We start from the raw sequence: 11,685 nt of genomic DNA on the forward strand, positions 1-11,685 counted from the left end.
AAAAAAAAAAAAAAAAAAAAAAAAAAAAAAAAAAAAAAAAAAAAAAATTTAGAATAATCTTTGCCAAGGGAAATATCGAACATACTGTTTTCTAGACAGAGGATTAAAATCAACGTTTCTGATGTTGCTCGAGCTGTAGACAAAAGCATAAAATTGTGCCTTCCTTACTCTACACGGGAGGAACATTTCTTAAGCCTGTATGGAGTTTTCTCCCATGTGAAATATCACCAAATACCCAGAAACCCAAAGGCCTCCTTTGTCTCAATGCCTATCCAGAGGGAGGTCTGATGGATCAAGATGGCCAGCATGCTATGACAGGCCACATGCTAAGATGTGGGAGCAACTGGACCTGGTTGGGTGATTTATAGGCGGAAATTGGACCTGGGGCCTGGAGACCCCGGCTAGAGAGTTCAATAAAGATGCTCGAGAGTTTCGGCAGGTGAGTAAGATGCTCCTCCTTCCGCACAGCACCGAGAGCAAGCTCCTGGCAAAGCGGCAAGGCCCACTCGGAGAAGTCTGGAGAATCGGTCCATTCGATTACGACGTCCTGTGCCCAGATAAACAAGAAAGAGAAAAGGAGTCATCATGTCAACTGCTGGAAAGCCTGTTGGGCACAGGAAGTGGTCTCCATCACCCAGCTGGAGGAGGTGTGGATATAACTTTGCAGGCCCTAGGGACGAGCCCCTGGCAGGCGGCGGGGAAGACTGCACTCTCAGAAGATGACTCTGGAGAGACTCCCTCCCCCTTGTTGGGGAGAACGTCGACGGGAGCCCACCGTGTCAAGAAAGGACCCCGGTGCAAAGCTGAGAAAAGATCCTGGAGGATCCCAAGACAGCACCAGCAGGAAAAACAAAAAGGAGAGCCAACCGAAAGTGAAAAGGAAACCCCAGTGTGGAATCATTTCATACGTAGAAGGTGGGTAAAAAAGAAGACTATTTGAGGTAGTCACAGGCCCTGATGATTCAGTATCAAAGGATGTGATTCTATCAAGATTGGAGCTTTGTATTTTAACAGATGGTCCATATTCAAAACAGCCTGGCCCAGGGCATTACCACTTTTTCAATGGCAGTCTGTGGGCATAAGCCATCATCATCCAACACTTCAGCATTACAGTTTCTTATTCTGAGGAGCCCCAACCCAGACTTAGTCAACGCTTGCAGTTGCCAACGTACAACTGTTTCTCAGGCCGTATGTTCCCTGCTCCACCAAAACTGTTCTCCTGCAGCTGGAACTCAGCCACTTTGTCTGTAACAGTAAACCACCTCAGCAACACTAGCGTCGGAAAAGGGACTTGAATTACTCATAGTGCATCATTGCAAGGAGAAAAACACATGCATTCTAGTCTCACATGCATACAAAAATCACTGTTAACCTTCATTTCATTAAGAAGAAGAAGAAGAACTCAGAGTCTGTGAAATCCTTCAGGCATCAATTCAAGAATTTCATTTCCCTATCTGTTAAGAAACTGTACTGAAGACTAAAACTTTAGATAATTCTTAAATACTCCCAAACTTAAAAAAAATAAGTTCCCTACAGATTCTTGTTGTGCAACTTGTGGATTCATTCAAGATGTGGATACCCCCTTCCTATTCTTCAGTTTCCATCAAGGTCAGTAAGTCAATTCCCAAGACAGGATTTAATAGTTCAGTGTCATCAACCTGTCCCAATGTGCTGTTAATGAAGCTAATTATCTGAGTCTGTCCTGAAACTAAGCCATCAACCAGCTTTTACTTTTAATTGTAGAACAGACTCTCTCATTTGATACTGAGGTGGTCCTTTGTTAGAAAATCTGGGGCAGGATTTCTTAAAATATGATGAGAAGGCCATAACTGTTCGAAATGCATATTCCTAGGCCTATAGCCAGAAACCTCTCTGTGTCTGGCGGTAAAAGCTCCTCAGGCAAGAGCCACTACCCTTGGACTTTTCTTTCCATGACAATCAGGGACTTTATTCACAGCTATGCTCTTCCCCGGAGATCAGTGTCAAATTCTAGCCTTCAGAAAAGTCAAACCACGAGCATCTCATTCCCATAGTCCTGATCTTACCAATATTATACCTAAGATTCTGGTTTGGTGTGCCCCACAAAGGAGTCTAACTAAAGCATTAAACTCAGAAGCATATATGAAAAACGAAATGAGATAGTGTAAAATGCATTATAGCAGCTCTTTCAAAAACTTGAGTAGCAGGCCAGGTGTGGTGGCTCACAACTGTAATAGTAGCATTTTGGGAGGCCAAAGTGGGAGGATCACTCGAGCCCAGGAGTTTGAGAGCAACCTGGGTAACATGATGAAATCCCATCTCTACAAAAAACAAAACAAAACAAAACAAAACAATCAGTGGGATGTGGTGGTGCACATCTGTAGTGCTAGCTGCTAGAGAGGCTGACGCGGGAGGATCACCTGAGCCCAGGAGGCAGAGGCTGCAGTGAGCCATGTTCATGCTACTGCACTCCTGCCTGGGTGACCGAGTCAGATCCTATCTAAAAAAAAAAAAAAAAATTAGTAATGGAAATATGTGAGAAAACAACTGATTTACAGTGTGAGCAGCTACAGAAAGTACAATGGCTGGGGTGGTGGTTCACATCTGTAATCCCAGCATTTTGGGAGGCTGAGGCAAGAGGATTGCTTGGGCATAGAAACTGAGACCAGCCTGAGCAACATGGTGAAACCCTTTCTTTTTTTTTTTTTTAAACTAACTTACTTTTCTTTTTTTTTTTTTTTAAGTGGACTACCTGCCATATGAAACCCTTTCTCTACAAAAAAAAAGAAAAGTAGCTGAGTGTCGTGGGGAGTGCCTCTAGTCCCAGTTACTCAGGAGGCTGAGGTGGGAGGACTGCTCGAGCCTGGGGAGGTTGAGGCGGTAGTGAGCTGTGACTGTGTCATTTCACTGCAGCTTGGGTGACAGTGAGATCCTGTCTCAGAAAAAAAAAAAAGTGTGCTGCCAGGCACAGTGGCTCATGCCTGTAATCCCAGCATTTAGGGAGGCCAAGGTGGGTGGATCATGAGGTCAGGAGTTCAAGACCAGCCTGGCCAAAATTAGCCAGGTGTGGTGGCATGCACCTGTAATCCCAGCTATCAGGAGGCTGAGGCAGGAGAATCGCTTGAATCCAGAAGGCGGAGGTAGCCAAGACCACGCCATTGCACTCCAGCCTGGGTGACAGAGCGAGACTCTGTCTCAAAAAAAAAAAAAGTGTGCAAAAAAATCCTCTCTTTTTGTTAGCAGGAGTAGGCATTTTTGTTGAGATCCTGAAGCAAGAAACAACGTTATTCTATATGCTTCCAAACCTTAGATGATCACACACACCACTCCTCCCCATAAGAAATTACTGATATACCAGAAAAATTGGAAATGTCACAGGTTAAAACTGATTACTTTTTTCGTACTTTAGATTATCTTAGAGAAAATTATTTCTTAAAATATTATCTCTGTAGTTACGACATTACACACACACCACCACCCTCTGAGGCCAAATCACACCACAATGTGCAGAATTCAGTGGAGGTGAAGTGGCGGAAGGCCTGTATGCTCTGTCTGTGGCCTTTGAGATCACAAAGCTTGAGTGTCAGTATTCTCACAGGTGTGTCTGTTTTAAGGACATCTGAAATCTGAAAACCGCCTCTTACTGTGGAGAAGGAAGGTCAGGGTGCACATACCAATGGCGGGCCCTCCTTGCTTCTTCTCTTCCAAGATGGCAGCCAGGTCTTTGTGCACAGATTTCTGATGCTGGCTGGCTGGCGGCTGCTCCAGTTCCGGACTTTTCACTTTTAAAAGTTGATTTGCCTTCTTAATCTTCTGACTGTACTGCCGAGCCATCATAAACACCCTGCTTTTTGTCTTATCTATGGCCTCCAGCCCCGGGTCAGGGTTTTCTGGGTCTGTTTGAGACAGGCCACAGCCGGCCAGGTCGTAGGGATTGTCCATGAGGGGCATCTCACTGGCCAGAGAGATCCGGTTGAGGCTCAGAAAGGAGTCTTCTTTAGAAATGAGGTCTTCCTCAAAGGGACAGTTGGCGCGGCTGGCTCTGCCGGGCCTGCTCTTCACATGCGTGAGGAGAGCCTGGCTCTCAGGCAGGGACAGTGTGGACACAGCGCGCCCCGCGTCCCGGCTCAGCTCAGGGGTGCTCTCTGCGTGCAGCCTGTCCGGCACGTCATCCTTGCTCACAGGAAACGCTGCAAGGAGACGGTCTCTGGCCTTGTCTTCGTTTTTCTTGATGTAATTTTCCAGGTCATTCCAGATTTCATCGACTTCTTCGGACAGTTGATCAGATACAGACTTCTCGGGCGTGGAGAAGTTACAGCTGGTGGAGTCATAGAGGAAAGTCAGATATTCATGATAGGGGGAGGCCTGGTGGTAAGGAGCTTCGTCCTCACTGAACTGGAGGCTACCTTGGGAAACAAATGGCCTCAGGCTGTCACAACACACGAAGTCGGCCTCCAGATCCAAAAAGCTGCTCCGCTTGGCAAGTTTTAGGCCGCTGGACTTAAAACCCAGCGACAGAGGACGTGGGCGCCCTATGGTATCGTAGATGTTCTCCTCAACCACCTGGAGTTCACGCGTGCTCTGGCTGGATGCCTCTCCACCTGAAAGCGCGCCATCCTTTTGTGCGTAAAGAGAGCCGTTACTGTGGCCAGCTTGCCTCTTCGTGAAGGCTAGCTCTGGGGTGCTCTTGGGGCGAACGGAGTCCCGGACTGATTTGGAGGGAGTGGATTCAGCTTCCTCCCGCTTAGCAGCCATCAGTTTTAAGTCCTCATAACTGATGTTATCATAGACATGGTCTATGTCATCAATAGTCAACTCTACGGATGACCCAAAGGGAGTCCTCTCCTCCTGCCCTTCTGTTTTGAGGCCGTTCTGCAGTTCCCTCGTTCTGTCACTAGTTCTTATTTCAGGAGGGCAGGTGTTGCTCTCCCCAGCACTGCTGGCCCGCCTGACAACCCTGTGACCAGAGCTGGAGGTCTCAGTGGACTCAATCTGTCCCATATGCCAGCTGCAAGGGCGACTAGAAGTGCTGTCTTCACAGAGTCTGGTAGAGTTTAGATCTGAAGAGGAAAAGGATGGCACGAACATCTGATAATCATCTTCGTCGTCCTCGTTCTCCTGCGGGGACCGTCGGCTAGGAAACAAGGCTTGCCTGATCTGGTGATCAGTCCAGATGTTTCTGATGGCTCCACCTGCTCGAAGCACGTTGATCATGGCAGAACTGCTAGGCTGACTGTTTCTCTGGGCAGGAGATGGCCTTGCTGAAGTCAGCTGGGGAGATCCTTCCTCTCTAGAAACCTGAGGAAGATGGAAACATATCAGCTGAATGACAGCACCATGGAGAAGACACATAGCTCAGGAATTTCTCCTGTGTTTACATGTTGCCTTTGCCAACTAGACTTTAATATTCTCTTTTTTAATTGTATTTTTATTTATTTATTTTTGAGACAGGGTTTCACTATGTTGGTCAGACCGGTCTCGAACTCCTGACCTCAGGTAATCCACCCGCCTCGGCCTCCCAAAGCGCTGGGATTACAGGCGTGAGCCACTGCGCCGGCCAACTTTAATATTCTTTTATTTTTTTCTGAGATGGGGTCTTGCTGTGTTACCCAAGCTGATCTCAAACTCCTGGGCTCAAGCAATCCTCCCACCTCAGCCTCCCAAGTAGCTGGCACTACAGGTGTGAGCCACTGCACCTGGCTGGGTGTTTATTATTATTGCTATTATTATTATTTTTGAGATGGAATTTCGCTCTGTCGCCCAGGCTGGAGTGCAGTGGTGCAATCTTGGCTCACTGCAACCTCCACCTTCCAGTTTCAAGCAATTCTCCTGCCTCAGCCTCCCAAGTAGCTGTGATTACAGACACGCACCACCACGCCTGGCTAATTTTTGTATTTTTAAAATTTTTAAAATATTTAAATTTCTTTAATGGTGTTCTACATGTTCAGAGAAACTTCTCTAGTAACAAACTACAGAAATGATCCCTGAAAGTATAGTCTTTAATTTTTACATTTTTAGAGTAGAGACGGGGTTTCACCATGTTGGCCAGGCTGGTCTCGAACTCCCGACCTCAGGTGATCCACTTGTCTCGGCCTCCCAAAGTGCTGGGATTACAGGCATGAGCCTTGTGCCCAGCCAGGAGAGATTTTAATAGCCATATTCTTCTAGATACACAACATTAAACAAGGAACCATGACCATTTCTCTAAGAATTGTTAATTAAGCCAACTGATCAGTAGCCACACTGGACAACCCACTCTGCCCAGGAGAAAATACCTGTTCTCCATAGGTAATACAGTTGGATATAGTATCTCCCAATACAGTATACCATTCTTATTCTCCCTCTCCTAAGCTTTTGTCAGGGGAAGAACAATCAAAACTTGATATGGCAAAGTCTTATTCAATCGCATGTCATCACCTCTCATGTCGGCGCAGAACCACATTCTTAGAAGGGGGCCTCTAGCCCTTGTGAACGAAGGCTCGTGCTTGAAGGAGGGAGTCATATCCAGGAGGCAGGGGCTTTGGTCTTACACCGGTGGAGGCAAAGGACAATGTGAGGTGGCTCACGTGAGCACTAGGCAGATACGACACCCTCAGGTAAGGTTACAGCCTCTGAGGTGGGGTGTAGGGCAGAGGGTGAATAAATAATCATCTTGCTTCTCAGATGTGGGTGGGGGAAGGGAAGACGTCGCTAAGGATGAGTCTTTGCTTAAATCAAATATAAATAATTCAAAATTTAAAATACCAAATTTCCAAAATGTAAAATGATTGTTGACACTTGGAATACGGGCTGGGGATCAGAGAGATGGGGAAGTGACACAGATGAAGGGTGTCTGAAATGAACATTTCCAAGTAAGAAATGTGACAGAACTTACCTTTCGGATGTCTTGTGTTGTTTCTGAAAAACAAAAGGTTTTTTTTTCAAGTTTGAGAACAAAAATGTACTTCCTATATAAGTAAGCACTAATGTTTTATAGGACTTAGAAACTTGTTACTAATAATTGAAGCCCATGTGACTTCGGGGCCCTATAGATCTAATGTTTGGAAAACAGCTGTCAGCTCTGCCAGCTGCATACCCGCTACGCTATATGCATCTGAGCGTTAGGCATCTTCCTGGATCCCTGACAGCCATGAACTAACTCGTATTCAAAATGTTCCAAAAGCTTCTGAACAAAAATATGTTGTTTCCTGAAGAAAAAATGCACACACCCTAGGCCATACAATCATGTCAAGATGCTGCTGCTTCTGTTGATTTTTCCACATTTTATTGGTTTTAACTGAAAGATGCAGCCTTCTTGCAACAAAGGAGTGCGGCAAGTGAATTGTGGGGAGAGACTGACATAGCCACATCCTCACAGAAGACCCTTATAGCTAGCCTGATTATGGGTGTCTCGTCTTTAAACATGATTACACAAGCATATGAAGTCCTTCCCTCCCCACGGATCCCACCCCCAAGGTAACAAGAGTTAACAGCTGAATGTTTATCTTTCCAGCTCCTGCACTGCCCCACCCCGCTACAATGACTGTTTTGCCTTTTTTTTTTTTTTTTTCTTTTTTGAGACAGAGTCTTGCTCTGTCATCCAGGCTAAGAGTGCAGTGGCACAGTCTTGGCTCACTGCAGCCTCTGTCTCCCAGGTTCAAGCAATTCTTGTGTCTCAGCCTCCCCAGTAGCTGGGATTACAGGCATGAGCAACCACACCCCGCTAATTTTTGTATTTGTAGTTGAGATGGGGTCTTGCCATGTTGCCCAGGTTGGTCTCGAACTCCCGACCTCAAGTGATCCAGCCTCCTCAGCCTCTCAAAGTGCTGGGATTGCAGGTGTGAGCCACCATGCCTGGCCTGTTTCACTTTTAAAATAAGAATGCAATATGTAACTCTGTATATTCTGCTAAATATTTGAAGACACTTTTGTGAACAGGTAGGGATCTGCTTTATTTTTGACAGCTGTGGAATATTCTATTGTGTGTAAGGATGTACTACAATTTCTTTAAATATGTTTTTTACTGCATGGACATTTTTATAGAGTGTCCTATTACAAATACTGCACAGAACAAACTTGTACATAAATCTGTCCACATGTGAGTAAGTACATCTGTGCAGGTGAAACTGTTGGGTTAAGGGCAAATGTACATTTTAAATGTCCATTACCAAACTTTGCCCCTGAAGCGCTGCAAAAATTTACACTCCCACCAATAATTTTAGAGTGATTTTTTTTTTTTTTTTGAGGAGGGGTTTTTCACTCTTGTCGCCCAGGTTGGAGAGCAAGGGCGCGATCTTGGCTCACTGTAACCTCCACCTCCCAGGTCCAAATGATTCTCCTGCCTCAGCCTCCCAAGTAGCTGGGATCACAGGTGCCTGCCACCATCCCCGGCTAATTTTTGTAGTTTTAGTAGAGGTGGGGTTTCACCACGTTGGCCAGGCTGGTCTTGAACTCCTGACATCATGTGATCCGCCCACCTCAGCCTCTCAAAGTGCTGGGATTACAGGCGTGAGCTACTGAGCTCAGTGGGAGTGATGATTTTTCCATGTTTTGGCTAACCTCATAGTTTTTTCCCTTATATTTATTTCATTTAAATGTATGGTTTTTCAGATTATGAATATGGATGACTATTTAAAAGTTTTATTGGCAGTTTGTGTGTTTTATGAAACTGCCCAAATATATTCTCTGAATTTCTTTCTTAAAGAGTCCTTTGTCTTTTCTTTTTGATGTATGGGGTTTATACAATAGAAATATTAATGTCTTTATGCCTGTCAAATATACTACAAGTATTTTATGTCATGTAGACTGTACAGAGTCCTTTGTCTTTTCTTTTTGATGTATGGGGTTTATACAATAGGAATATTAATGTCTTTATGCCTGTCAAATATACTACAAGTATTTTATGTCATTTGACTGTACATTTTATTTAAAATTTTATTGTTATTATTATTATTTGAGACAGAGTCTCACTCTGCTGCCCAGGCTGGGTGCAATAGTGCCATCTCAGCTCACTGCAACTTCTGCTTCCCAGGTTCAAGTGATTCTCCTGCCTCAGCCTCCCAAGTAGCTGGGATTACAGGCATGAGCCACCAGGCCTGGCTAATTTTTTTATCTTTAGTAGAGATGGGGTTTCACCATGTTGTCCCCGCTAGTCTCAAAGCCCTGGCCTCGAGACAGTCACCTGCCTTGGCTTCCCAAAGGGCTGGGATTACAGGTGTGAGCCACTGTGCCTGGCCTTTTTTGTTTATAGAAGTTAATCTTTGTGTAATCAAATCAAACCTGTCCATCTGTAATTAATCTATTTATTTTTGTGTGGTTTGATTTAGTGAATATCAACAAGAATGAAACAGGAAAATATATTTTACGACTTACCACTGGTCTTCAAAACTTTATGTGATCGTGAGGAAGGTTCTGGGAGACAAAACAAAGCCAGCATCATTGGCAAAACCAAATCAAACCCTTTTCTTTATGAAAGGATTACAAGTCTATTGACAGATTAACAGAGCTCTAGAACTTTTGTTTCAAATTTAGCAAAATCCCCATGGCTCAGAGATACATAGGAACAAGATGCTCACTCTGCTAAAATGTTACAATAAATGTTACGCTGTGTTATCAGAAGTTGCATGATAGAAAAGCAAAATCTGACTTTATCAATCCTGTCACTAGCAGAGCGGCTTCCTCAGCATTCACTAACACCTACAAGTTGATGACGTTCAATTGTATATTCTTTTTTTTTTTTTTAGACGGAGTTTCACTCTTGTTCCCCAAGGCTGGAGTGCAATGGTGCCATCTCAGCTCACTGCAACCTCTGCTTCCTGGGTTCAGGTGATTCTCCTGCCTCAGCCTCCTAAGTAGCTGGGATTACAGGCATGCACCACCACACCCAGCTAATGTTTGTATTTTTAGTAGAGACAGGGTTTCACCATGTTGGCCAGGCTGGTCTCAAACTCCCGCCCTCAGGTGATCCTCCCGCCTCAGCCTCCCAAGTGCTGGGATTACAAGTGTGAGCCACCGTGCCCGGCCTTATTTGCATTTTTTGTCTCTCCCACCATTAGCTCCTTACAAGCAGGAGTCACAAGGATTATTTGTCCTTGCATTCCTAGACCTTAGCAAAGCATAAAGTATGTTACAAAAAAAGACTGCTTCAAATAAAACCCAAAACATGTCTGAACTAAGACAATACTTCATGGAGTCTGGTGCAGCAAACATGAATTAAAACCTGAGCTTTGGGTATCTTTTGTGTGTGTCACTCACAGGATGTGATTTTTCATTAGCAACAGCAAACACGGTTTAAGTGTCTGCAGGCCAATATTAAGACGCTGTACAAAGCAAAAGTAGTTGGCTGGCATGCTTGATATTCACTGGGAGATATTAAATAGAAATAGTTTTTTTGTTTGTTTGTTTGTTCTGAGACAGAGTCTCACTCTGCCGCCTAGGCTGAAGTGCAGTGGCATGATCTTGGTCACTGAAACCTCCACCTCTCGGGTTCAAGGGATTCTTTTGCCTCAGCATCCCAAATAGCTAGGATTATAGGCACTTGCCACCACACCTGGCTAATTTTTATATATTTACTAGAGACGAGGTTCACCTTGTTGGCCAAGCTGGTTTTGAACTCTTGACCTAAGGTGATCCATCTGCCTCAACCTCTCAAAGTGCTGGGATTACAAAGAAAAGAGTTTTAGGACAAACGCTTGCGAGTCCCATCTTAAGGCAGCCTCAAATGTATTCAGACCATCAGTGAGCTCAGAAAGCAGACAGAACATGCCTTCTTGTCAGGCTCAAAGAGACTTTCATTGTCAGTGCCCCCTACTATTAAAGCTGTATGACAATATCCTATTTACCCGATTTTCTTCTCAGCCGATGCGGAGCAGAACCTTCTTTAGAGCCAGAGAATGCTTTCGCGTCTCCCTCAGGACTGTAACAGAAGCCTGGATAGTCTGTGAAGATGACCATGAGCATCAGCAGGACTGCGGTGTCTGGGACGTCTCAGAAAACAGTTATGACTAATGTAGATTTCTATGGATTTTAGTTTTTTTGTTTGTTTGTTTTTGAGACAGAATCTCACTCTGTTGCCCATTCTGGAGTGCAGTGGCATGATCTTGGCTCACTGAGGACCTCCACCTCCCAGGTTCAAGTGATTCTCCTGCCTCAGCCTCCCGAGTAGCTGGGACTACAGGCATGCGCCACCATACCTGACTAATATTTTTTAGTACAGACAGGGTTTCACCACGTTGGTCAGGCTGGTCTTAAACTCCTGACCTCAGGTGATCCACCAGCCTTGGCCTCCCAAAGTGCTGGGATTACAGGTGTGAGCCACTGTGCCCGGCCTATATGGATTTATTCTTTTTCATCTGACACGGATATGATCCTCCTTCCATAAGTGGTGCCGTATATGTATCTGAGGGCTTTTTGTTTAAACTGAGACTTGTAGGAGTCTATGAGCTCACTGCCCTCTCTCCCTCTCTTCCCCCACATCCCCACCACCGCAGGCCCTCCTTTTTCACTCCAATAAATCAATCCCAAAGTGCTGGGTGAGGTGGCTCACACCTGTAATCCCAGCAAGACACCAAGGCTGGCAGATCACTTGAGGTTAGGAGTTTGAGACCAGCCTGGCCAACATGGTGAAACCCTGTCTGTACAATAAATGTAAAAATTAGCTGGGAATGGTGGCATGTCCCTGTAGTCCCAGCTACTTGGGAGGCTGAGGCAGGAGAATCGCTTGAACCT

At 45.1% G+C, this 11,685-nt stretch overlaps 1 protein-coding gene and 1 pseudogene across 1 annotated transcript; both read right to left on the minus strand.

The window, feature by feature from the left end:
• Window positions 1-48: 48 nt before the first annotated feature.
• On the minus strand, window positions 49-11,059 carry LOC116547052 (pleckstrin homology domain-containing family G member 1-like). Its single transcript, XM_032273129.1, has 5 exons — window positions 10,800-11,059; window positions 9,331-9,369; window positions 6,854-6,876; window positions 3,654-5,277; window positions 49-547 (listed from the first exon to the last, which is right to left on the minus strand). The coding sequence occupies exons 1-5, from the start codon at window positions 10,915-10,917 to the stop codon at window positions 411-413; spliced, it is 1,941 nt and encodes a 646-aa protein (XP_032129020.1). The 5' UTR covers window positions 10,918-11,059; the 3' UTR covers window positions 49-410.
• Window positions 5,898-5,979, minus strand: LOC116547053 (annotated as a pseudogene).
• Window positions 11,060-11,685: the final 626 nt, after the last annotated feature.

This window comes from Sapajus apella, unplaced genomic scaffold, assembly GCF_009761245.1.
Source record: "Sapajus apella isolate SASKATOON/1434 unplaced genomic scaffold, GSC_monkey_1.0 scaffold1954, whole genome shotgun sequence".
In the NCBI taxonomy this organism is placed as follows: Eukaryota; Metazoa; Chordata; class Mammalia; order Primates; family Cebidae; genus Sapajus; species Sapajus apella.